Consider the following 24,640-nt stretch of genomic DNA (forward strand, 5'->3'; position numbering starts at 1 on the left):
GATGGCCACTTCGACCATACATATAGTCCAGAGTAATATACTTTGACTTGGTAGGCACTGACTGTATGCTAGGTACAATAGCTAATACATGAATTAACTGAAGTATGTGGGCATGTATTTGTTGGCATAGAACGATTGACATGATATATCACTCACTGTGATCTTTGCTGAACATGAAGTGCTGGGTTCTGTCTTCAACAAAAATGGCAAGCTGTGTGTTGGTGTCTTTGGACCTTTGTGACACAATAGTAGACAGTTGGTGAAAGTGTGTGTGTGATCAGACACGCACACATTTATTTTCTAGATTCTGTTCAACCTGTCTAAATATACATTGGGGTTTCCTGCGTCTGGTTTGGCAGAGAAACTGCTAAAGGTACAGCTGTTACTACACAATATGAGGAAGTGCCTTTGTCCTCCTTTAGCTTGTTTTAGACTTGCTACTTTTATAGATGGAACCTTTTTATACTTGTGTGAGCGTTATGTTTATTGTAATGCGTGGATTATGGTGTGAAGCATGTGTGGCTATGATCGTGTGTGTGTGTGTGTGTGTGAGAGAGACTTTCTGTGTGCATGAAAATCAAGTAGTCATTTAACACTGCCACACAAAACGTCCCAACCCCACTAACACATGCTAGTATCAGTGACCACTGTAGACTGGCGTCCGAGCGCTGCTGGTCTGGCTGACCTATCAGACTCTGTCCTGTGTAACATGAGAGAGATCCCTGTACCCAGGACTGACTATGGCGACCCTGAAACCATGCCCCATGCAAATGCCACCCCCCATTAACCCTGTGACACACAGCTCTGCCCAACAGCCCAACCTTAAATTGTTGGGGCCTGAAATGTCAACCTGTCATTCTATATTCCAGCTAGGAAGAAAACCCTGGCCGTGCTACAATCTGCATACATGTAAATAGATTGGATAGTTGATAAAGCCCTCTCTTGTTGAATTATGTTTCTGTTGGAATGGGGTTGTTGATATGATTTTTTTGATGACGCAGATTTATAATGGGAGTTTTAGTCGGTTTGTTTTGGAAGGGAAATAACCTTCTATCACCTTCTGTTGTTCGTTCGTTTTGTTCTCATACAATCATGGCAATTTCATATCAACCCAAATTGCTATACAAACTAAAAAACAATCTTTGTGCAGCATTAAAGTCTCACTTTCCTTATGTAGGCTAATGTTTGTCGTCGTGATGTAGGCTAATGTTTGTCGTTATTTTGGCTAAGGTCATAGAGAAAAGCTCTATGATGTTGCCCAACCATCCCTCTAGCATCCCTGTGACATCCCCCTGACATTTCCTCATGTTGATGCATAATGTGAATATGACCTTATAAAGCTCCTATGAATGATCAGATCAGTGTAGCCTGTCTCTGCACTGACCTTTTGGGCTATTCTGGTGATATATGGAAGTCCCTTATGCAGGTTTTCCCCATGTACTGACCCCCAAGCGACCAGCTACATCAGGCTACATCAGGCTACATCAGGTCCATCACAGTGCATTTACCAGCTGGATCAGTGATGAGGTTAAATGGAGTGATGGACATTTTGGACCCCTGGCTGTCTACTCAAGCACCTCGTTTTGCTGTGAAAAGGGGCTGATGTGGGTCTAGTTGTTATTCTCTGGTCTGATTGGTCATCACACCGTCTGTGAACCAGAACCAAGGTCTTTTGCTGTAGTCATGAACATTTTATTTTCATATGGAATAGACTAGAATAGGTTAGAGTTTTGGTTCTACACTGTAGATTTCTACCTGCAACATCTGAATGTTTCACTTTATTGATCCCTATGAAAACGGTTATCCTCTTTGAGGACAAAATAGTTTATATAGATGACGGTCGAATTCATGAGGCACCAACTACATGAACTGGTCCAATAAGAAATGCTTGTGTTCAGTTGTAGCAAGCTTTTCTACGGTGTGCTCTAATGAATAAACCCTGCTGTGTTCCATTCTGTTCTGTTCTTTTATTGATTGCCGTGTCTCCTAACTCCTTAATTTTCATCTCTGATTGGCTGTTTTTTGCTCTAATTACAGGTTCTTCTGTGCAGGTCTCGCACCTGAGCTCCACCCCATCTCAGTCCCTCAGCACCATGGTGGGGCCCCCTCACCACCACCCCTATCACCACCACCATCATCATCATCACCACCCCTCCGTCATCAGTGCCTCTGTCAACCCTGGGCAGCCCCTCCCGTCTCCCATGAGCACCCTGGGCTCGCCATTCAACGGGCAGGGCAGCTCGCCGTACTCAGTCATCACCTCGTCATCTCTGGGCTCCCCAAGTGTCTCCATCCCCCCTACTCCCACCATGGGCTTCAGCACACTCTCCAGCCCACAGGTAAGGGTCAATGTATTCACATGCATAATAATTAGTTAATAATTAGCTTATATTTGTCCTATTTTTGAATTGGAAATGTATTTTTTTCATATCCCAACTCCCCCTGAGACAGGGGCCATGACCAGGGCTCAGCCAATTATTGACAACGACCCTGGAGCAATTAGGGTTAAGTTCCTTTCTCAAGGACACATCAACAGATTTTTCTTCACTAGTCGGCTTGGGGAATAGAACCAGTGACCTTCCGGTTACTGGCCCAACACTCTTAACTTCTAGGCTCCCTGCCTCCTGGACAATTATTTATGCTCACGCCTATACACACACACTTGTTAAACACGAACACACTAAAAACACGAGAGGCCTTACAGCAGGTGAGCCGACCCACCAAAGTTGCTTTGGAACTACTGCATTGGATACATTGTTGTCACTTATATGAGTCTCTCAATGCCCTAGCCTTGCATGCCAAGCTTTAAACCCATGCCAATTGAAGGAGACTACTCTACACCCAGCTGACTAGCCTTTCCTGGCCTGTTGTATTTCTAACTGTTTCTCTGTCAGAGCTGAGACTACAGAAGTCTCAGACTCCTTAGTGGTCATCTGCATCCTTCTAACACAGTGGTCACCAACCCTTTCTGAGTCAAGATCACATTCTGAGTCAAGATCACATTCTGAGTCAAGATCACATTCTAAAGTCAAGATCACATTCTGAGTCAAAATGCAGGTTGAGATCAACTGCTCAGAATCATTTTGACAGGACGTAAGCCTATGCAACGTTAACCTATTAAAAACAGTACTGTAGAAATGAGGTTTGTGCAGTAGGCTATAGGCCCAATACGTTATCACTGCATATTGGCTTTGCTTTAATTCCCCTGCCAGTGTATTGTTGTTCAGACCACTTTTTATATTATATTAAACCATTTGAGGTAGACAATATGATCACACCGGTAATAGATCAGTTGTTGTATTACATGTGAGGCACAGCTGAGAGAGCATACATTTGCTTTTTATTTGTATTTTATTGGGCTGATGGTGCCTGCATTTGATTGTCTCAGAGGAGAGAGAACGCAGCATCCTGAGGGTCTACCTCCTAACGTTCCTCCGCTCTCCCTTTCCTCCACTGACCAAAAAAAGACACCGTCTTCCAGCTGATAGTTAAGCTCGAGTCGCACCGCATTATTTCTGCCTCATGCACAAATTCATGTTGTTACTTCAATGACCAGAGAAAGTGACATATTCCTCGATATTAAAGAAGACCCAAGCCGCTGATAATAACAATGCAAGCCCACCTATACACTTTCCTACTCATTCATTACAGCTGCAGTGTTTGTTGTAGCACGAGTGGAGGTAGGAAGAATGCACATTTTATGGCTTATAAAACTGTTGAATAAAAAGAGTAAAAACTTCAACATGAACTCAGTCATAAAAACAGCAGCTCTTTGCTGTATTCGTTGACAGTCTCTCTGGTCTTGGTTTTAAACATTTTGAAATCTCACAGTATCGACTTTGCTTTAGCTTCTTTTACACCTGCTACGTTACTTCAAACAGTTTTGCCCTCCAAGAAGGCATAGTTTGTACCTTCAGACACATGAAATGGTTCTAAATTGCAACACTTCACCTACCTGGCATGTAGGGCAGCTGAATCAGGTGCACCTACCGCCAACAGCCTGAGACAAATAAATACAAATATGAACGCAAGGCTTCATTGTTAGGAATGCCTTGGAGATTGGTGACCACTGTTCTAACAGAACCTAGAAGGCTAGCCTGACCCCACCCACAGTGGGGTCGCCAAAAATGCATCCGGTTTTCAAGGGAAATTAAAAAAGCCTGTGACACAACTTCTGCTTTTGGATGTTAACAAGGCAACACTCTATCTTAACATCTCCACATTTACTGGATTGGTTGACCAGTGCAGAGGAAAACCTCCCCTGACAGTTTTTTTTCTCTCTCGTCAGGACCAGAAAGAAAGAAACACAGCTCAGGCCTGCTACATTAGGTTAGCCTGACCCAGACTCATTCATGTCCACAGACTACAACTGAATCACTGCCCTAGAAATAGAACCTCATTCTATTCTGTTGCTCAATTCATTCGTCCCCACTCCATTAGTGAGACAGCGCTTCCACTTACTTCGAGTCCAAGTCTCAAATAGATAACAAATGGGGGAAATAGAGGCTTACTCTTGTGAATTTAAAAGTTAACATTTTATTCAGTTAGTTAAAAAAAAACATTGCCGTTCTGTCCTGCATTAAATAGAATCTAGAATGTCTCCTTTTCTGACCGTTTTTTTTGCACCGTCCCTGCCTTTACCACTGGCTGGGCCTCTGCCTGCCCTAGAGGGGATGAGCAAATTGTATTTGGCTGTCCCACTCGGAGCTAACTGAGCTAAGCTAATGAGGCGTGATGGCTAGTGAGTCGGAGGGAGATATCATTGACCCAGCCTGCTAAGCTAAAGCCTTGAAGGCTAGCTAGCTAGCAGAAAAGAGTACACAAATTGAAGTCATCTGATGACAGCTGTGCCAACAGGCTTCTGTAAAGCAAATAGGGACACATATGCAATAGTCAGATTCAGATCCATTTATTGCCAATAGGATGTTAAAATTGGATTTCTTCTTACCGCTAATAGTGCAGCTCCCTTTTGGTCTCAAAGAAGTAGACACTTTCAATGAGCTGGTACTTTCAATGAGCCAAGCAACAGAGAAATGTGTATAGAACAGTCGGTAGCATTAAGAGCACTGTGAATAATGTATAGGCTATATGAAGTATTCAACAAGGGCCCCATGGCTGATATGTGTGGAGTGAGAGACATGGGATGTGGTGTGTAGACTAACTATATAGGTCATCCGTGCATATGTTTCCTTTGTGTATGTGCGTGCGTGAGTGTGTGTGTGTGTGTCGACCCTGTCGCCTTTTAGTCTACAGTAGAGTACAGTACACAGCGGTAAGCCGACTAGGGGCCAGAAAGCTCTGTTACTACCCAAACACACTAGACCCAGGCTGGTCTCTTGACCTGCAATAGTCCCTTAACCTGTGTGTGTGCGCGTGCGTACACAGCAGTCTAGGTCCAAGAGGCTTCTAAACAGCTTCTACCCCCAAGCCATAAGACTCCTGAACATCTAATCAAATGGCTACCCAGATTATTTGCATTGCCACCCCCCCCCCCCCCCTCCCTCTCTCTTTTACACCGCTGCTACTCTCTGTTGTTATGATCTATGCATAGTCACTTTAATAACTCTACCTACATGTACATATTACCTCAACTAACCGGTGCCCCCGCACATTGACTCTGTACCGGTGCCCCTCTGAATATAGTCTCGCTATTGTTATTTTACTGCTGCTCTTAATTTCTTGTTCATTTTATTTCTTATTCTTATCCGTATTTTTTGAAACTGCATTGTTGGTTAGGGGCTCATAAGTAAGCATTTCACTGTAAGGTCTGCACCTGTTGTATTTGGAGCATATGACTAATACAATTTGATTTGATTTGAGCATGCCTGTATAGCACAGCGCATACATCCCTCACTGTCAGAATAATGCAGTTTTAGGAGGATGTTCTCATTCTTAATGATCAGACCTGGGTTCAAATAGTATTTGTTCTATTTCTAATACTTTAGCTGGGCTTGATTGAGCTTATCTGGCACAATGGAACCAATGGAATAGTCCTTAAAGTGTAAGCCCCGCCCCTCTGGCACTCTAGACAGGCTCAATCAAACTCAAAGTATTTCAAAGAACACAAATACTTCATGGTCTGATAATGATCGGCAGGCAGCCTAGCGGTGGGCCGGTAACCGAAAGGTTGCTAGTTTGAATCCGAGAGCCGACTAGGTGAAAAGGTGAAAAGGGCACTTAACCCTAATTGCTCCAGGGTCGGCATCTATAATGGCTGATCCCTGGCCGTGACCCCACTCTCTGAGGGATATGCAAAAAACACATTTCCATTTCACACCAACACTTGTACATGTGTAAAACAGGACAAATATAAGTAACCCCTATTAGACCTTTAGATGGCCCAGAGTGGCTTATAAAGCCTCCTTAAAGAGCAACTGAGCACACCAATTGGCACGTGTGTTTTTCTGTTGCTCATTTGAAAAACAAGTTTTCAGTCTTGGACGTGTGTTTTCTGACCGATACAGTTTGGTTAATGATGTTTGTCCCCCATGAGACACTGCAGATACGGGAGCCTATTTCACTTCCTCAAAATCCCCAGAATTAATCTAAGATAACTCAAGAAATCTGTAATTTATTTTGACGTTTTTGCTGAGGATGTTTTAGTTGCACGATTTTATATCTAACCAAGGTGTTTGGTGCAGTAGTTCTCATGTAAAAAAATGCACAATGTGTTGTCTTATGTAAACAAAGTCAGAGCCTTACTGTCTATGCTATTGGATAGAGAGCAGTCACCACAGCTGGTCACCCCATGATAGTGGGCAAAGGGACATCGTCAAATCAAAACCCTGTAACGGTTTTCTTTGGGTGAAGTAGAGTCGGACCAAAATGCAGCGTGGTGGTTATTCATGTTCTTTCATTAATAAAGACACTATACATGAAAATAAACTACAAAACAAGAAAAGTGAAAACCTAAAACAGTCCTCTCTGGTGCAAACACAGAGACAGGAACAATCACCCACAAACACACAGTGAAACCCAGGCTACCTAAATATGGTTCCCAATCAGAGACAATGACTAACACCTGCCTCTGATTGAGAACCATATCAGGCCAAACATAGAAATAGACAAACCAGACACACAACATAGAATGCCCACCCAGCTCACGTCCTGACCAACACTAAAACAAGGAAAACACACACGAACGATGGTCAGAACATGACAGTACCCCCCCCCCTCCAAGGTGCGGACTCCGAATGCACAACCTAAACCTATAGGGGAGGGTGTGGGTGAGCATCTGTCCGCGGTGGCGGCTCTGGTGCTGGACGTGGACCCCACTCCATAATTGTCTTAGTCCACCTCCTTAGCGTCCCTAGATAGGCGACCCTCGCCGCCGACCTTGGCCTAGTAGTCCTCACCAAGGGCCCCACTGGACTGAGGGGCAGCTCGGGACTGAGGTAGCTCGGGACTGAGGGGTAGCTTGGGACTGAGAGGTAGCTCAGCACTGAGAGGAAGCCCAGGCAGGTAGTTGGCTCTGGCAGATCCCGGCTGGCTGGCAGTTCTGGCAGATCCTGGCTGACTGGCAGTTCTGGCAGATCCCGGCTGACTGGCGGATCCCGGCTGACTGGCGGATCCCGGCTGAATAGCGGATCCTGGCTGACTGGCGGATCTGGAAGATCCTGGCTGACTGGCAGTTCTGGCAGATCCCGGCTGACTGGCGGATCCTGGCTGACTGGCGGATCCCGGCTGAATAGCGGATCCTGGCTGACTAGCGGATCTGGAAGATTCTGGCTGCTCCATGCTTACTGGCAGCTCTGGTGGCTCCTTGCAGACTGGCAGCTCTGGCGGCTCCTTGCAGACTGGCAGCTCTGGCGGCTCCTTGCAGACTGGCAGCTCTGGCGGCATCCTGCAGACTGGCAGCTCTGGCGGCTCCTTGCAGACTGGCAGCTCCTTGCAGACTGGCAGCTCCTTGCAGACTGGCAGCTCCATGCAGACTGGCAGCTCCATGCAGACTGGCAGCTCCATGCAGACTGGCAGCTCTATGCAGACTGGAGACTCCGGCAGCGCTGTAGAGACGGAAGGCTCCAACTGCGCTGGACAGGCGAGGCTCACTGTAGGCCTGATGCATGGTGCTGGCACTGGTGGTACTGGGCCGAGAACACGCACAGGAAGCCTGGTGCGGGGAGCTGCCACCGGAGGGCTGATGTGTGGAGGTGGTACTGGGTAGACCGGACCGTGCAGGCGCACTGGAGCTCTTGAGCACCGAGCCTGCCCAACCTTACCTGGTTGAATGCTCCCGGTCGCCCTGCCAGTGCGGCGAGGTGGAATAGCCCGCACTGGGCTATGCAGGCGAACCGGAGACACCGAGCGCAAGGCTGGTGCCATGTAAGCCGGCCCAAGGAGACGCACTGGAGACCAGATGCGTAGAGCCGGCTTCATGGCACTTGGCTCGATGCTCACTCTAGCCCGGCCGAAGGCCGAGCTGGAATGTACCGCACCGGGCTATGCACCCGCACTGGAGACACCGTGCGCACCACAGCATAACACGGTGCCTGCCCGGTCTCTCTAGCCCCCCGGTAAGCACAGGGAGTTTGCGCAGGTCTCCTACCTGGCGTAGCCATACTCCCTATGAGCCCCCCCCAATAAATTTTTGGGGCCGACTCCCGGGCTTTCTTGCCAACCGTGTTCCCTCGTATCGCCGGTTCCTCTCTCCGGCTGCCTCTGCTCTCCTAAGTGCCTCCACCTGTTCCCATGGGAGGCGATCTCTTCCAACCAGTATCTCCTCCCAAGTGTAACAACCCTTGCCGTCCAAAACGTCCTCCCATGTCCATTCCTCTTTACGCTGCTCCTGCTGCCTTTCACCACGCCGCTTGGTCCTGTTGTGGTGGGTGATTCTGTAACGGTTTTCTTTGGGTGAAGTAGAGTCGGACCAAAATGCAGCGTGGTGGTTATTCATGTTCTTTAATTAATAAAGACACTATACATGAAAATAAACTACAAATCAAGAAAAGTGAAAACCTAAAACAGTCCTCTCTGGTGCAAACACAGAGACAGGAACAATCACCCACAAACACACAGTGAAACCCAGGCTACCTAAATATGGTTCCCAATCAGAGACAATGACTAACACCTGCCTCTGATTGAGAACCATATCAGGCCAAACATAGAAATAGACAAACCAGACACACAACATAGAATGCCCACCCAGCTCACGTCCTGACCAACACTAAAACAAGGAAAACACACGAACGATGGTCAGAACGTGACAAACCCAACCTTCATTTACCCTTTGTAACGCAAAATCTTTCCAAACTCCGTTTTAGACCAGACTGACTTTATTACAAAAATTACCCTATTTAGACTTTATTGTCAATTTTGACACTATATTAACTGTTTATGACTCATATCGATACCACATAGGCCATTTTCAAAGGGATTAGTTGATTTTAAAGGCAGTCGCTCTTTAATGACCAACTACCTCCCTCTACTGCTCTCATGTGGAACTGCATGTAACAGGTTTCAATTGAGTGTTTTCAGTTGAGTTCGATTAGAATTCAAACTGGTATCAGCAGATATAATTTTGTGCCCTTCCTTAAGAACCTTGTGTCCATGTTGACTGTGGGTGTTCGCTGAGAGTAAACATTCAAAGTGAACTGCTACTTCCTCACCTAGAGGGAACAGGTCACATGACAAAGGAAAAAAACACTTCCGATAAGGTTGTAAGGTGGGAGGGGGAGGCAGAAAGGACAAGGGAGGAGTGAATACAAACACACGTTAGCACACCTGGGGGCTATTATGTTTGAATGATGCACATTGATTGACACGGGTGCATACACACAAATACACTGAGGAAGGCACTGACTGTGTAGCTAATGCATGGTTGAAATAGTACATAGCTCATCTGTAAATAGCCCATCCCATATACCTCATCCCCATCTTGCTCCTTTGCACCCCAGTATCTCTACTTGCACATTCATATTCTGCACATTCTACCATTCCTGTGTTTAATTGCTATATTGTAATTACTTTGCCACCATGGCCTATTTATTGCCTTAACTCTCTTATCCTATATCATTTGCACATGCTGTATAAAGATTTTTCTACTGTATTATTGATTGTATGTTTCTTTATTCCATGTGTAACTCTATTATTGTTGTATGTGTTGAACTGCTTTGCTTTATCTTGGCCAGGTCACAGTTTCAAATGAGAACTTGTTCTTAACTAGCCTACCTGGTTAAATAAAGGTGAAATATATATATATTTTTTAAATAGGGATGTTGTCATAGAAAGACTGACATAATATATCACTCACTGTGATCTTTGCTGAACCCGGAAGTGCTGAGTTCTGTCTTCAACAAAACTGGGAAGCTGCAAGTCGGTGACTTTTTACTTGTGATACAGTGGGCAGTTGGCGAAAGTGAGACACCCACACACATTTCCCCATTAACCCCCTCTCTGCTGTCGATGTCCCCCTCTCTGTAGATGAACTCTCTGAACAATGTGAGCAGCAGTGAGGATATCAAGCCTCCTCCAGGCCTAGCTGGACTGGGTCACATGAACAGCTACGGCTGCATGAGCCCAGGGTCCATGTCCAAGCACATCTGTGCCATCTGTGGGGACCGATCCTCAGGTAAAACACAACAGGCCCTAGACTAGACCATACTATAATGTAGCGGGTTACCAGACTAGACCATACTATAATGTAGCTGGTTACCAGACTAGACCATACTATAATGTAGATAGTTACCTGACTATAATATACTGTAGCTGGTTACCAGACTATAATATAATGTAGCTTGTTACCAGACTAGACCATACTATACTGTAGATAGTTACCTGACTATAATATAATGTAGCTTGTTACCAGACTAGACCATACTATAATGTAGATAGCTACCTGACTATAATATAATGTAGCTTGTTACCAGACTAGACCATACTATACTGTAGATAGTTACCTGACTATAATATAATGTAGCTTGTTACCAGACTAGACCATACTATACTGTAGATAGTTACCTGACTATAATATACTGTAGCTGGTTACCAGACTATAATATAATGTAGCTTGTTACCAGACTAGACCATACTATACTGTAGATAGTTACCTGACTATAATATAATGTAGCTTGTTACCAGACTAGACCATACTATAATGTAGATAGTTACCTGACTATAATATAATGTAGCTTGTTACCAGACTAGACCATACTATACTGTAGATAGTTACCTGACTATAATATAATGTAGCTTGTTACCAGACTAGACCATACTATACTGTAGATAGTTACCTGACTATAATATAATGTAGCTTGTTACCAGACTAGACCATACTATAATGTAGATAGTTACCTGACTATAATATAATGTAGCTTGTTACCAGACTAGACCATACTATACTGTAGATAGTTACCTGACTAGACCATACTATACTGTAGATGGTTACCTGACTAGATCATACTATACTGTAGATGGTTACCTGACTAGATCATACTGTACTGTAGATGGTTACCTGACTAGATCATACTATACTGTAGCGGGTTACCTGACTAGACCACACTATACTGTAGATAGTTACCTGACTATAATATACTGTAGCTGGTTACCAGACCATACTATACTGTAGCTGTTTACCAGATTTGACCATACTATACTGTAGCTCGTTACCTGACTAGACCACACTATACTGTAGCTGGTTACCAGACCATACTATACTGTAGCTGGTTACCAGACCATACTATACTGTAGCTGTTTACCAGATTTGACCATACTATACTGTAGCTCGTTACCTGACTAGACCACACTATACTGTAGCTGATTACCAGACTATAATATAATGTAGCTCGTTACCTGACTAGACCATACTATACTGTAGCTGGTTACTAGACCACACTATACTGTAGCTGGTTACCAGACTATAATATACTGTAGCTGATTACCAGACTATAATATAATGTAGCTTGTTACCAGACTAGACCATACTATACTGTAGCTGGTTACTAGACCACACTATACTGTAGCTGGTTACCAGACCATACTATACTGTAGCTGATTACCAGACTATAATATAATGTAGCTTGTTACCAGACTAGACCATACTATACTGTAGCTGGTTACTAGACCACACTATACTGTAGCTGGTTACCAGACTATAATATACTGTAGCTGATTACCAGACTATAATATAATGTAGCTTGTTACCAGACTAGACCATACTATACTGTAGATAGTTACTAGACCACACTATACTGTAGCTGGTTACTAGACCATACTATACTGTAGCTTGTTACCAGACTAGACCACACTATACTGTAGATAGTTACTAGACCACACTATACTGTAGCTGGTTACCAGACTATAATATACTGTAGCTGATTACCAGACTATAATATAATGTAGCTTGTTACCAGACTAGACCATACTATACTGTAGATAGTTACCTGACTAGACTATACTATACTGTAGATAGTTACCTGACTAGACCATACTATACTGTAGATAGTTACCTGACTAGACCATACTATATTGTAGATGGTTACCTGACTAGATCATACTATACTGTAGATGGTTACCTGACTAGACCATACTATACTGTAGATAGTTACCTGACTATAATATACTGTAGCTGGTTACTAGACCATACTATACTGTAGCTGGTTACCAGACTAGACCATACTATACTGTAGCTGGTTACCAGACTAGACCATACTATACTGTAGCTGGTTACTAGACCATACTATACTGTAGCTGGTTACCAGACTAGACCATACTATACTGTAGCTGGTTACCAGACCATACTATACTGTAGCTGGTTACCAGACCATACTATACTGTAGCTGATTACCAGACCATACTATACTGTAGCTGGTTACCAGACTATAATATACTGTAGCTGGTTACTAGACCATACTATAATGTAGCTGATTACCAGACCATACTATACTGTAGCTGGTTACCAGACTATAATATACTGTAGCTGGTTACTAGACCATACTATACTGTAGCTGGTTACTAGACCATACTATACTGTAGATAGTTACCTGACTATAATATAATGTAGCTTGTTACCAGACTAGACCATACTATAATGTAGATAGTTACCTGACTATAATATAATGTAGCTTGTTACCAGACTAGACCATACTATACTGTAGATAGTTACCTGACTATAATATAATGTAGCTTGTTACCAGACTAGACCATACTATACTGTAGATAGTTACCTGACTATAATATACTGTAGCTGGTTACCAGACTATAATATAATGTAGCTTGTTACCAGACTAGACCATACTATACTGTAGATAGTTACCAGACTATAATATAATGTAGCTTGTTACCAGACTAGACCATACTATAATGTAGATAGTTACCTGACTATAATATAATGTAGCTTGTTACCAGACTAGACCATACTATACTGTAGATAGTTACCTGACTATAATATAATGTAGCTTGTTACCAGACTAGACCATACTATACTGTAGATAGTTACCTGACTATAATATAATGTAGCTTGTTACCAGACTAGACCATACTATAATGTAGATAGTTACCTGACTATAATATAATGTAGCTTGTTACCAGACTAGACCATACTATACTGTAGATAGTTACCTGACTAGACCATACTATACTGTAGATAGTTACCTGACTAGACCATACTATATTGTAGATGGTTACCTGACTAGATCATACTATACTGTAGATGGTTACCTGACTAGATCATACTGTACTGTAGATGGTTACCTGACTAGATCATACTATACTGTAGCGGGTTACCTGACTAGACCACACTATACTGTAGATAGTTACCTGACTATAATATACTGTAGCTGGTTACCAGACCATACTATACTGTAGCTGTTTACCAGATTTGACCATACTATACTGTAGCTCGTTACCTGACTAGACCACACTATACTGTAGCTGGTTACCAGACCATACTATACTGTAGCTGGTTACCAGACCATACTATACTGTAGCTGTTTACCAGATTTGACCATACTATACTGTAGCTCGTTACCTGACTAGACCACACTATACTGTAGCTGATTACCAGACTATAATATAATGTAGCTCGTTACCTGACTAGACCATACTATACTGTAGCTGGTTACTAGACCACACTATACTGTAGCTGGTTACCAGACTATAATATACTGTAGCTGATTACCAGACTATAATATAATGTAGCTTGTTACCAGACTAGACCATACTATACTGTAGCTGGTTACTAGACCACACTATACTGTAGCTGGTTACCAGACCATACTATACTGTAGCTGATTACCAGACTATAATATAATGTAGCTTGTTACCAGACTAGACCATACTATACTGTAGCTGGTTACTAGACCACACTATACTGTAGCTGGTTACCAGACTATAATATACTGTAGCTGATTACCAGACTATAATATAATGTAGCTTGTTACCAGACTAGACCATACTATACTGTAGATAGTTACTAGACCACACTATACTGTAGCTGGTTACTAGACCATACTATACTGTAGCTTGTTACCAGACTAGACCACACTATACTGTAGATAGTTACTAGACCACACTATACTGTAGCTGGTTACCAGACTATAATATACTGTAGCTGATTACCAGACTATAATATAATGTAGCTTGTTACCAGACTAGACCATACTATACTGTAGATAGTTACCTGACTAGACTATACTATACTGTAGATAGTTACCTGACTAGACCATACTATACTGTAGATAGTTACCTGACTAGACCATACTATATTGTAGATGGTTACCTGACTAGATCATACTATACTGTAGATGGTTACCTGACTAGACCATACTATACTGTAGATAGTTACCTGACTATAATATACTGTAGCTGGTTACTAGACCATACTATACTGTAGCTGGTTACCAGACTAGACCATACTATACTGTAGCTGGTTACCAGACTAGACCATACTATACTGTAGCTGGTTACTAGACCATACTATACTGTAGCTGGTTACCAGACTAGACCATACTATACTGTAGCTGGTTACCAGACCATACTATACTGTAGCTGGTTACCAGACCATACTATACTGTAGCTGATTACCAGACCATACTATACTGTAGCTGGTTACCAGACTATAATATACTGTAGCTGGTTACTAGACCATACTATAATGTAGATAGTTACCTGACTATAATATACTGTAGCTGATTACCAGACTATAATATAATGTAGCTTGTTACCAGACTAGACCATACTATACTGTAGCTGGTTACCAGACCATACTATACTGTAGCTGGTTACCAGACCATACTATACTGTAGCTGATTACCAGACCATACTATACTGTAGCTGGTTACCAGACTATAATATACTGTAGCTGGTTACTAGACCATACTATACTGTAGCTGGTTACTAGACCATACTATACTGTAGCTGGTTACTAGACCACACTATACTGTAGCTGGTTACCAGACCATACTATACTGTAGCTGATTACCAGACTATAATATAATGTAGCTTGTTACCAGACTAGACCATACTATACTGTAGCTGGTTACTAGACCACACTATACTGTAGCTGGTTACCAGACTATAATATAATGTAGCTCGTTACCTGACTAGACCATACTATACTGTAGCTGGTTACTAGACCATACTATACTGTAGCTGGTTACCAGACTATAATATACTGTAGCTGGTTACTAGACCATACTATACTGTAGCTGATTACCAGACCATACTATACTGTAGCTGGTTACTAGACCATACTATACTGTAGCTGGTTACCAGACTATAATATACTGTAGCTGGTTACTAGACCATACTATACTGTAGCTGGTTACCAGACTATAATATACTGTAGCTGGTTACTAGACCATACTATACTGTAGCTGGTTACTAGACCATACTATACTGTAGCTGGTTACCAGACTATAATATAATGTAGCTGGTTACTAGACCATACTATACTGTAGCTGGTTACTAGACCATACTATACTGTAGCTGGTTACCAGACTATAATATAATGTAGCTGGTTACTAGACCATACTATACTGTAGCTGGTTACCAGACTATAATATACTGTAGCTGGTTACTAGACCATACTATACTGTAGCTGGTTACTAGACCATACTATACTGTAGCTGGTTACCAGACTATAATATACTGTAGCTGGTTACTAGACCATACTATACTGTAGCTGGTTACTAGACCATACTATACTGTAGCTGGTTACCAGACTATAATATACTGTAGCTGGTTACTAGACCATACTATACTGTAGCTGGTTACCAGACCACACTATACTGTAGCTGGTTACCAGACCATACTATACTGTAGCTGATTACCAGACTATAATATAATGTAGCTCGTTACCTGACTAGACCATACTATACTGTAGATAGTTACCTGACTAGACCATACTATACTGTAGATAGTTACCTGACTAGACCATACTATACTGTAGATAGTTACCTGACTAGACCATACTATACTGTAGCTGATTACCAGACTATAATATAATGTAGCTCGTTACCTGACTAGACCATACTATACTGTAGCTGATTACTAGACCATACTATACTGTAGCTGGTTACTAGACCACACTATACTGTAGCTGGTTACCAGACCATACTATACTGTAGCTGATTACCAGACCATACTATACTGTAGCTGGTTACTAGACCATACTATACTGTAGCTGGTTACCAGACTATAATATACTGTAGCTGGTTACTAGACCACACTATACTGTAGCTGGTTACCAGACCATACTATACTGTAGCTGATTACCAGACCATACTATACTGTAGCTGATTACTAGACCATACTATACTGTAGCTGATTACTAGACCATACTATACTGTAGCTGGTTACTAGACCATACTATACTGTAGCTGGTTACCAGACCATACTATACTGTAGCTGATTACCAGACTATAATATAATGTAGCTTGTTACCAGACTAGACCATACTATACTGTAGCTGGTTACTAGACCATACTATACTGTAGCTGGTTACTAGACCATACTATACTGTAGCTGGTTACCAGACTATAATATACTGTAGCTGGTTACTAGACTATACTATACTGTAGCTGGTTACCAGACTAGACCATACTATACTGTAGCTGGTTACCTGACTAGACCATACTATACTGTAGATGGTTACCTGACTATAATATACTGTACTGTAGATGGTTACCTGACTAGACCACACTATACTGTACCATAGTTTTTCCCCTTGACAAGTTACATGGTTTGGAAGATATTCCTTCCCTACTACTAGTATACCATACCACCTTCATCAACATAGCTACAGGATAACTAAGCCAAAACATTTCCTTATGAAATGCTCCATCATATTATATCCCCTCACTAACAGCATTAACAGAATGATAACATCCAGAGAGAACCACACAACAACAGTTCATTTACATTAAGAGGTGATCTGATCGATACATTATTGATCTTCTATATATTCCATGTTCTTCCAGGGAAACACTATGGCGTGTACAGCTGTGAAGGCTGCAAGGGCTTCTTCAAGAGAACCATCAGGAAGGACCTCAGCTACACGTGTCGAGACAGCAAGCAGTGCCTGATCGACAAGCGCCAGCGCAACCGCTGCCAGTACTGCCGCTATCAGAAGTGTCTGGCTATGGGCATGAAGAGAGAAGGTGTGTGTGTGTGTGTGTGTGTGTGTGTGTGTGTGTGTGTGTGTGTGTGTGTGTGTGTGTGTGTGTGTGTGTGTGTGTGTGTGTGTGTGTGTGTGTGTGACTCCCATGTTTGTGTGTTCCTCTGCGCAGCGGTGCAGGAGGAGCGTCAGCGGGGCCGGGAGAAGAGTGATAATGAGGTGGAGTCTACCAGTAGTTTTAATGAGGACATGCCTGTTGAGAAGATACTGGACGCGGAGCTGGCTATCGAACCCAAGACTGAAGCCTATATGGAGGCGAGCGCAGGCAACTCTGTAAGCAAACCTCCCTCTGTCCATCCTTCCGCCCATCTCTCTCTCTCTATGGACAGATCTCCACTACGTCAAATCATATTTGTTGTCCTGAATGCTTGAGGTCACTCTACACATGTCTATTTGTTCCAAACTCAGTGTCCTCTTTCATAGCTGATTATTGAATAGTCCATGTGTGTCTCTGTCTATCTGACAGAAGAACGACCCGGTCACCAACATCTGCCAGGCAGCAGACAAGCAGCTGTTCACCCTGGTGGAGTGGGCCAAGAGGATCCCCCACTTCTCTGAGCTGCCCCTGGACGACCAGGTCATCTTATTAAGAGCAGGTAGGCTCCAGCTACAGCACAGCAGATCACCATGCCTGTTCACACACCATAGACACCTATTGATTAATCTAGTGCATTGATGGAAATATTTACTATGAGTAGTGGTGGTAGAACAATACAGTATATTTTTGCACAGAGCTGTTTCCTTAGCACACCCTTACCCCTCTGGACACGTAGGTAGTTCTAGTCTCAACAACATAGTCACAATTCAAGTTAAACTCAACAGTTAACCACAGTGTGTTTTTCTCTCTCTCTGTTAGGTTGGAATGAGCTGCTCATTGCCTCGTTCTCCCACCGCTCTGTGACAGTGAAGGATGGTATCCTATTGGCCACGGGGCTCCACGTACACCGCAGCAGCGCCCACAGTGCCGGGGTGGGCTCCATCTTTGACAGGTCAGAGAAAAATACTTGAACAGTATAACCCCTTGACATGTGTAATATGGATACCATAGTAACGCATAGCCCTCACCACAGGTGGCTGGTGGCTTCTTCATTGGGGAGGACGGGCTCATATTAATGGCTGGAACGGAATCAATGGAATGGTATCAAACACAGCAAACATGTTTCCATGTGTTTGATACCTTTCCATTCACTCCATTCCAGCCATTATTATAACCTGTCCTCCCCTCAGCAGCCTCCTGTGGCCTACACTATAGCTTTATCTTATGTAACATGGCTAGAAATGTAGCCCTGGTATTTCTGCAGTAGTAGAAATGTCTTTAATGATAGTTTGTTGAATATCTATAGATGGAATTGCAAAATAAAGGGTGACCATGTTTTTTTCCCTTGACTTGTTTTCAGTGTATTTTCTTGCTGTGTTGTGGTCTCCAGGGTGCTGACGGAGCTGGTGTCTAAGATGAAAGACATGCAGATGGACAAGACTGAGCTGGGCTGCCTCCGAGCCATTGTTCTCTTCAACCCAGGTAACTACCATCATCATACAAGAGGCAGCTCGTCCAGGGAGGAAGAGGAGGATGGTCATCCTCGTTCATTTTATTGTCCAATTAACTTATATTTTTTTAATAATTTAAAGTTTTTAACTCACCGACCACCATATATTCGACTTTAGAAATACATTACAAATACACTTATAATATATTTCACATACTGTCTACTGTGTGCACAAGGGTAAGTTTCTGTCTATGAATGTTCTTTGCTTCCAGATGCCAAGGGCCTGTCTAATCCTACAGAGGTGGAAGCCCTGAGAGAGAAGGTGTACGCCTCACTGGAGTCCTACACTAAACACAGATATCCGGAGCAGCCTGGCAGGTCAGTCTCTCACAGTCACACTCTCCTTCAGTCTTATACATTTTCTGCTTAATTTGGGGCTGCATTCAATCCCTATTGTGGAAGTATCCCAGAAGACCCACGCTAAAATGTAAAGGACATTTCAGAATTAGCCCGACAAATTCAGCCTTTACCGTGAATGCAGTCTTTGCAAACACGGGAACATTGCATTTCAATTTCAATCGATCTCCCACAACACAGATTAATCCAATCCCTAGTCTAGGTAAATGACACACTCATACACACTACTGTCCAGTCATTCAACAGTCTCATGTGTCTGACTCTTCCTACTATATGACACTGCAGCTCTTTAAAATATCACACTTTACTCTACCCATATAGGCTCTAATTTTCCCATATTCCTTCTCCGCTAAGTCTGACTTAAAGACGATAAATCGAAATTCATCTTCATGGTTTGCGTATTCCATTACACCTTTACTCCACACACACACAGATGCGTACAAAGCTCTCCCTCGCCCTCCATTTGGAAAATCTGACCATAACTATATCCTCCTGATTCCTGCTTACAACCAAAAATTAAAGCAGGAAGCACCAGTGACTCGGTCTATAAAAAAAGTGGTGAGATGAAGCAGATGCTAAACTACAGGACTGTTTTGCTAGCACAGACTGGAATATGTTCCGGGATTCTTCCGATGGCATTGAGGAGTACACCACAGTCACTTGCTTTCTCAATAAGTGCATCGAGTACGCCGTTCCCACAGTGACTGTACGTACATACCCCAACCAGAAGCCATGGATTAAAGGCAACATTCGCACTGAGCTAAAGGGTAGAGCTGCCGCTTTCAAGGAGTGGGACTCTAACCCGGAAGCTTATAAGAAATCCCACTATGCCCTCAGACGAACGATCAAACAGGCAAAGCATCAACACAGGACTAAGATCGAAAAGATTTGGCATGGGTCCTCAGATCCAGCTTTACAGCTGCACCATTGAGAGCATCCTGACGAGTTGAATCACTGCCTGGTATGGCAACTGCTCGGCCTCCGACCGCAAGGCACGACAGAGGGTAGTGCCAAGCTTCCTGCCATCCAGGACCTCTCTACCAGGCGGTGTCAGAGGAAGGCCATAAACATTGTCAAAGACTCCAGCCACTCTAGTCATAAACTGTTCTCTCTGCTACGGCACGGCAAGAGGTACCGGAGCGCCAAGTCTAGGTCCAAGAGGCTCCTAAACAGCTTCTACCCCCAAGCCATAAGGCTCCTGAACAGCTAATCAAATGGCTACCGAGACTATTTGCATTGTCCCCCATGCTGCTGCTACTCTCTGTTATTATCTATGCATAGCCACTTTAATAACTCTACCTACATGTGCATAATTACCTCAATACCGGTGGCCCCGCACCTTGACACATTGACTCTGTACCAGTACCCCCTGTATATAGCCAAGCCTCTTGGCTTGTAAGTAAGCATTGCACTGTAAGGCGTTGTATTCGGTGCATGTGACAAATAAAATGTGATTTGTTAAGGCTTTAAAATTACACCCCAGACAAGAGTAATCAATCCTCCCTCTTCCCTCTTATCTACTTTCTCCTGGTTAGATTTGCCAAGCTGTTGCTGCGTCTGCCTGCACTACGCTCCATCGGCCTCAAGTGTCTGGAGCACCTCTTCTTCTTCAAGCTGATAGGAGATACGCCCATAGATACTTTCCTCATGGAAATGCTCGAAGCGCCGCACCAGATCACATGACACAAGTCTTACCCATTGTAAATACCCCCTAAACCCAATTCCCAGATCCCGTACCCCAGAGTACAACTGCTATGAAGTCAAACTTGAGAGTTCTTCACTTGCATATTTTGTACCGAGCACAATTAATAATGTGAAAATAAAAAGTTTCTATTGGTATTTTAAGAAATGCAACACTGTCAAAGGTGAATTTTAAAGAGGATTTGTTTTTGTAAAAAGAAGAGTATTAATTATCAGATCTAGCAACAAATGAATGCAACATGTCTTATTTTATTCAATGATGAACGGTATGAAATACAATGTCACCAGAATAGAATATCTGTGCAAATAGAAAGACAACTTTTAACATAATAAATTGCTTCAAGTCTGGTCAATTCATTCTGTCAACCTTTATTCTCAGCCTCAATTAGATTTTTATTTAGAGTGCAGTTACAAAACAGGACAACAAAGATAAATCCCATTCTTTAAACATACTGTATGTAAATACAGTATGTACAGTTGAAGTCTGAAGTTTACATGCACTTAGGTTGGAGTCATTAAAACTAGTTTTTCAACCACCCCAAAAATGTCTTGTTAACAGAACTATAGTTTTGGCAGTAATATTTCCAACAATTGTTTACAGATAGATTATTTCACTTATAATTCACTGAATCACAATTCCAGTGGGTCGGAAGTTTACATACACTAAGTTGTCTGTGCCTTTAAACAGCTTGGAAAATTCCAGAAAATTATGACATGGCTTTAGAAGCTTCTGATAGGCTAATTGAAATCATTTGAGTCAATTGGAGGTGTACATATGGATGTATTTCAAGGCCCTACCTTCAAACTCAGTGCCTCTTTGCTTGACATTGTGAGAAAATCAAAAGAAATTTGGAGAAATGTCCTCTGGTCTGATGAAACAAAAATAGAAATGTTTGGCCATAATGACCAACGTTATGTTTGGAGAAAAAAGGGGGATGCTTGCAAGCCAAAGAACACCATCCCAACCGTAAAGCACGGGGGAGGCAGCATCATGTTGTTGGGTTGTTTTGCTGCAGGAGGGTCTGGTGAACTTCACAAAATAGATGGCATCATGAGGCAGAAAAATATGTGGATATATTGAAGCAACATCTCAAGACATTGGTCAGGAAGTTAAAGCTTGGTCGCAAATGGGTCTATCAAAATGGATAATGCATACTTCCAAAGTTGTGGCAAAATGGCTTAAGGACAACAAAGTCAAAGTATTGGACTGGCCATCACAAAGACCTGACCTCAATCCTATAGAAAATGTGTGGGCAGAACTGAAAAAGCGTGTGCCAGCAAGGAGGCCTACAAACCTGACTCAGTTTCACCAGCTCTGTCAGGAGGAATGGGCAAATATTCACCCAACTTATTGTGGGAACCTTGTGGAAGGCTACCTGAAACGTTTGACCAAAGTTAAACAATTTAAAGGCAATGCTGCCAAATACTAATTGAGTGTATGTAAACTTCCGACCCACTGGGAATGTGATGAAAGAAATAAAAACTGAAATAAATAATTCTCTCAACTATTATTCTGACATTTCACATTCTTAAAATAAAGTGGTGATCCTACCTGACCTAACACAGGGCATTTTTACTAGGATTAAAAGTCAGGAATTATGAAAAACTGAGTTTAAATGTATTTGGCTAAGGTGCATGTAAACTTCCGACTTCTACTGTAAATACATTATGTGTAGGATGGGAGAAGAAACCTAGCAAAGATTTGAACAGAACCTCACTCAGTCAGTTTGTTATGCTATAAACTTGCAATAAACTCAATGGTATGTGGTAACATCATGTTCTGTGTCCTATTGTAATCTCCTTCCCATATGTGAAGAGCACAAGCAGCGTTGGAAAGCCTGAGAATGTCAAATGCGTGGAAAAGCTAAATAGTAGTAAGACATAGAACCACAGTTTATTTTATAATGTCAGTGGACCAACCAACAGCTCTCCCACTTGCCATACATCATTTTGTGTTGCATTAGTGAAATACTATCTAATTATTCTCTTGAAATTAGAGACTTACCTCATAAAACGTCAAGGTTACACACAAAGTTGACATGTGTGTCTCGTTTAGTATTGCTCTTTTAAGTGACAAAATATGTAAATGCCATTCGGTAGCTATTTAATCTCTATAACACATATTTCATCCCAACAAGTCATTGCACATCTCCTTTATTGAGTATTTATTAAGTGTCCATTCAAGAGTGTTGGAGCAAAAAGAACAACTGCGGTCTGATTTTCATTAATTCATTCCAATGCCAGCCACCCTTTACAGCAACGATACTCAAATTGGGCCAGGAGTTCTTCCTGACTTTGCATAAACTCTGGGCCCAAGTTATAGGCTATAATAATAGTAGTATTCGTCCCATTTCACATGTATTAATATGCATGCATGAATTGGAAATGTAAAAAATTCCACCCTCGGAGTGGTGTCACAGCCAAGGTATGCCATTATCAACGGCTACCCTGGAACAATTACGATTACGTGCCTTGCTCAAGGGCACATCAACAGATTTTTTACCTTGATGGCTCAGTGCTTAAAACTTGCAACCTTTCTGTCACTGGCCCAATGCGTTAACTGCTAGGCTATCTGCCGGCCTATATCTCAGAGCCCAGAGATTTAATTGACCAGATCTCAAGAACAAGACAAATCCTGGCCCTATCCATAGTACCTGGCTTGAGTTCCACACTAAATGATGCCGTACAGTATAGCAGATCATGGTTAGTTCATAGGAACTCTGGGCAGATCAGACTGTAACCATATAATTCTCGTCACCCACGGTGAGTCCAGTCCAGAGGCAGAGAGAGACAAAGGTCATGATTAGCTGTGGAAGTCTTGCCAGCTTGTGTTCCTGTGGTCTGTAGGCTGACAGCTGGGTAGTATACTAGCCTAATAAGGCCTCCAACACAGCTCCTACAAACCACCTTTTACAAGACTCTGAAATCAAGAACTACAACATAATGTTCACAGAACTGAGAAAGAATTTGGGGTCACAGAGCAGGGAGTCGCCTCAGTCAGTCCCTTTGTAGGCATCAACCTTCAGTAAGATTCAGCATCTTCCACATGTTAACCTGCCGGCAGGTAGCCTAGTGGTTAAGAGCTTTGGGCCAATACCCGAGAGGTTTCTAGTTTGAATCCCTGAGCCGACCAGGGTCAAATCTGTCGATGTGCTCTTGAGCAAGGCACTTAACCCTAATTCCTCCTGTAAGTCACTCTGGATAAATGGTAAATGTGGGGCTATACATTTTTGATCTAGTGAACTCGTAAAATTCTGATTGTAAGATTATTGGTCAAAGAGGATGTTTATGTGAAGCCAAGTGCATGTGTGAACATGGGTGTGTTTAAGATTGCTCTTTGAAGCACTCACTATTTTCCAGTGGTGTAAAGTGCTTAAGTACAAATACTTTCAAGTACTACTTAAGTCGTTTTTTGGGGTATCTA

General features: G+C 42.6%; 1 protein-coding gene across 4 annotated transcripts in view; it reads left to right on the forward strand.

The window, feature by feature from the left end:
• The window catches only part of LOC110508859 (retinoic acid receptor RXR-gamma-A), a 33,388-nt gene extending 11,823 nt beyond the window's left edge, over positions 1 to 21,565 (forward strand). For 3 of the 4 annotated variants that reach the window (XM_021589727.2, XM_021589726.2, XM_021589724.2), the window contains 9 exons: positions 2,038 to 2,339; positions 10,420 to 10,567; positions 17,415 to 17,594; positions 17,724 to 17,884; positions 18,078 to 18,207; positions 18,468 to 18,600; positions 19,039 to 19,130; positions 19,371 to 19,476; positions 21,051 to 21,565. In XM_021589727.2, the coding sequence (XP_021445402.1) occupies positions 2,094 to 2,339; positions 10,420 to 10,567; positions 17,415 to 17,594; positions 17,724 to 17,884; positions 18,078 to 18,207; positions 18,468 to 18,600; positions 19,039 to 19,130; positions 19,371 to 19,476; positions 21,051 to 21,198 (1,344 nt within the window). In that variant the 5' untranslated portion in view covers positions 2,038 to 2,093 and the 3' untranslated portion in view covers positions 21,199 to 21,565. The remainder of the gene's footprint in view (positions 1 to 2,037; positions 2,340 to 10,419; positions 10,568 to 17,414; positions 17,595 to 17,723; positions 17,885 to 18,077; positions 18,208 to 18,467; positions 18,601 to 19,038; positions 19,131 to 19,370; positions 19,477 to 21,050) is intronic. The other variant, XM_021589725.2, reaches the window with a different exon arrangement.
• The last annotated feature ends 3,075 nt before the right edge of the window (positions 21,566 to 24,640 follow it).

Source organism: Oncorhynchus mykiss, chromosome 28, assembly GCF_013265735.2.
Source record: "Oncorhynchus mykiss isolate Arlee chromosome 28, USDA_OmykA_1.1, whole genome shotgun sequence".
NCBI lineage: Eukaryota > Metazoa > Chordata > Actinopteri > Salmoniformes > Salmonidae > Oncorhynchus > Oncorhynchus mykiss.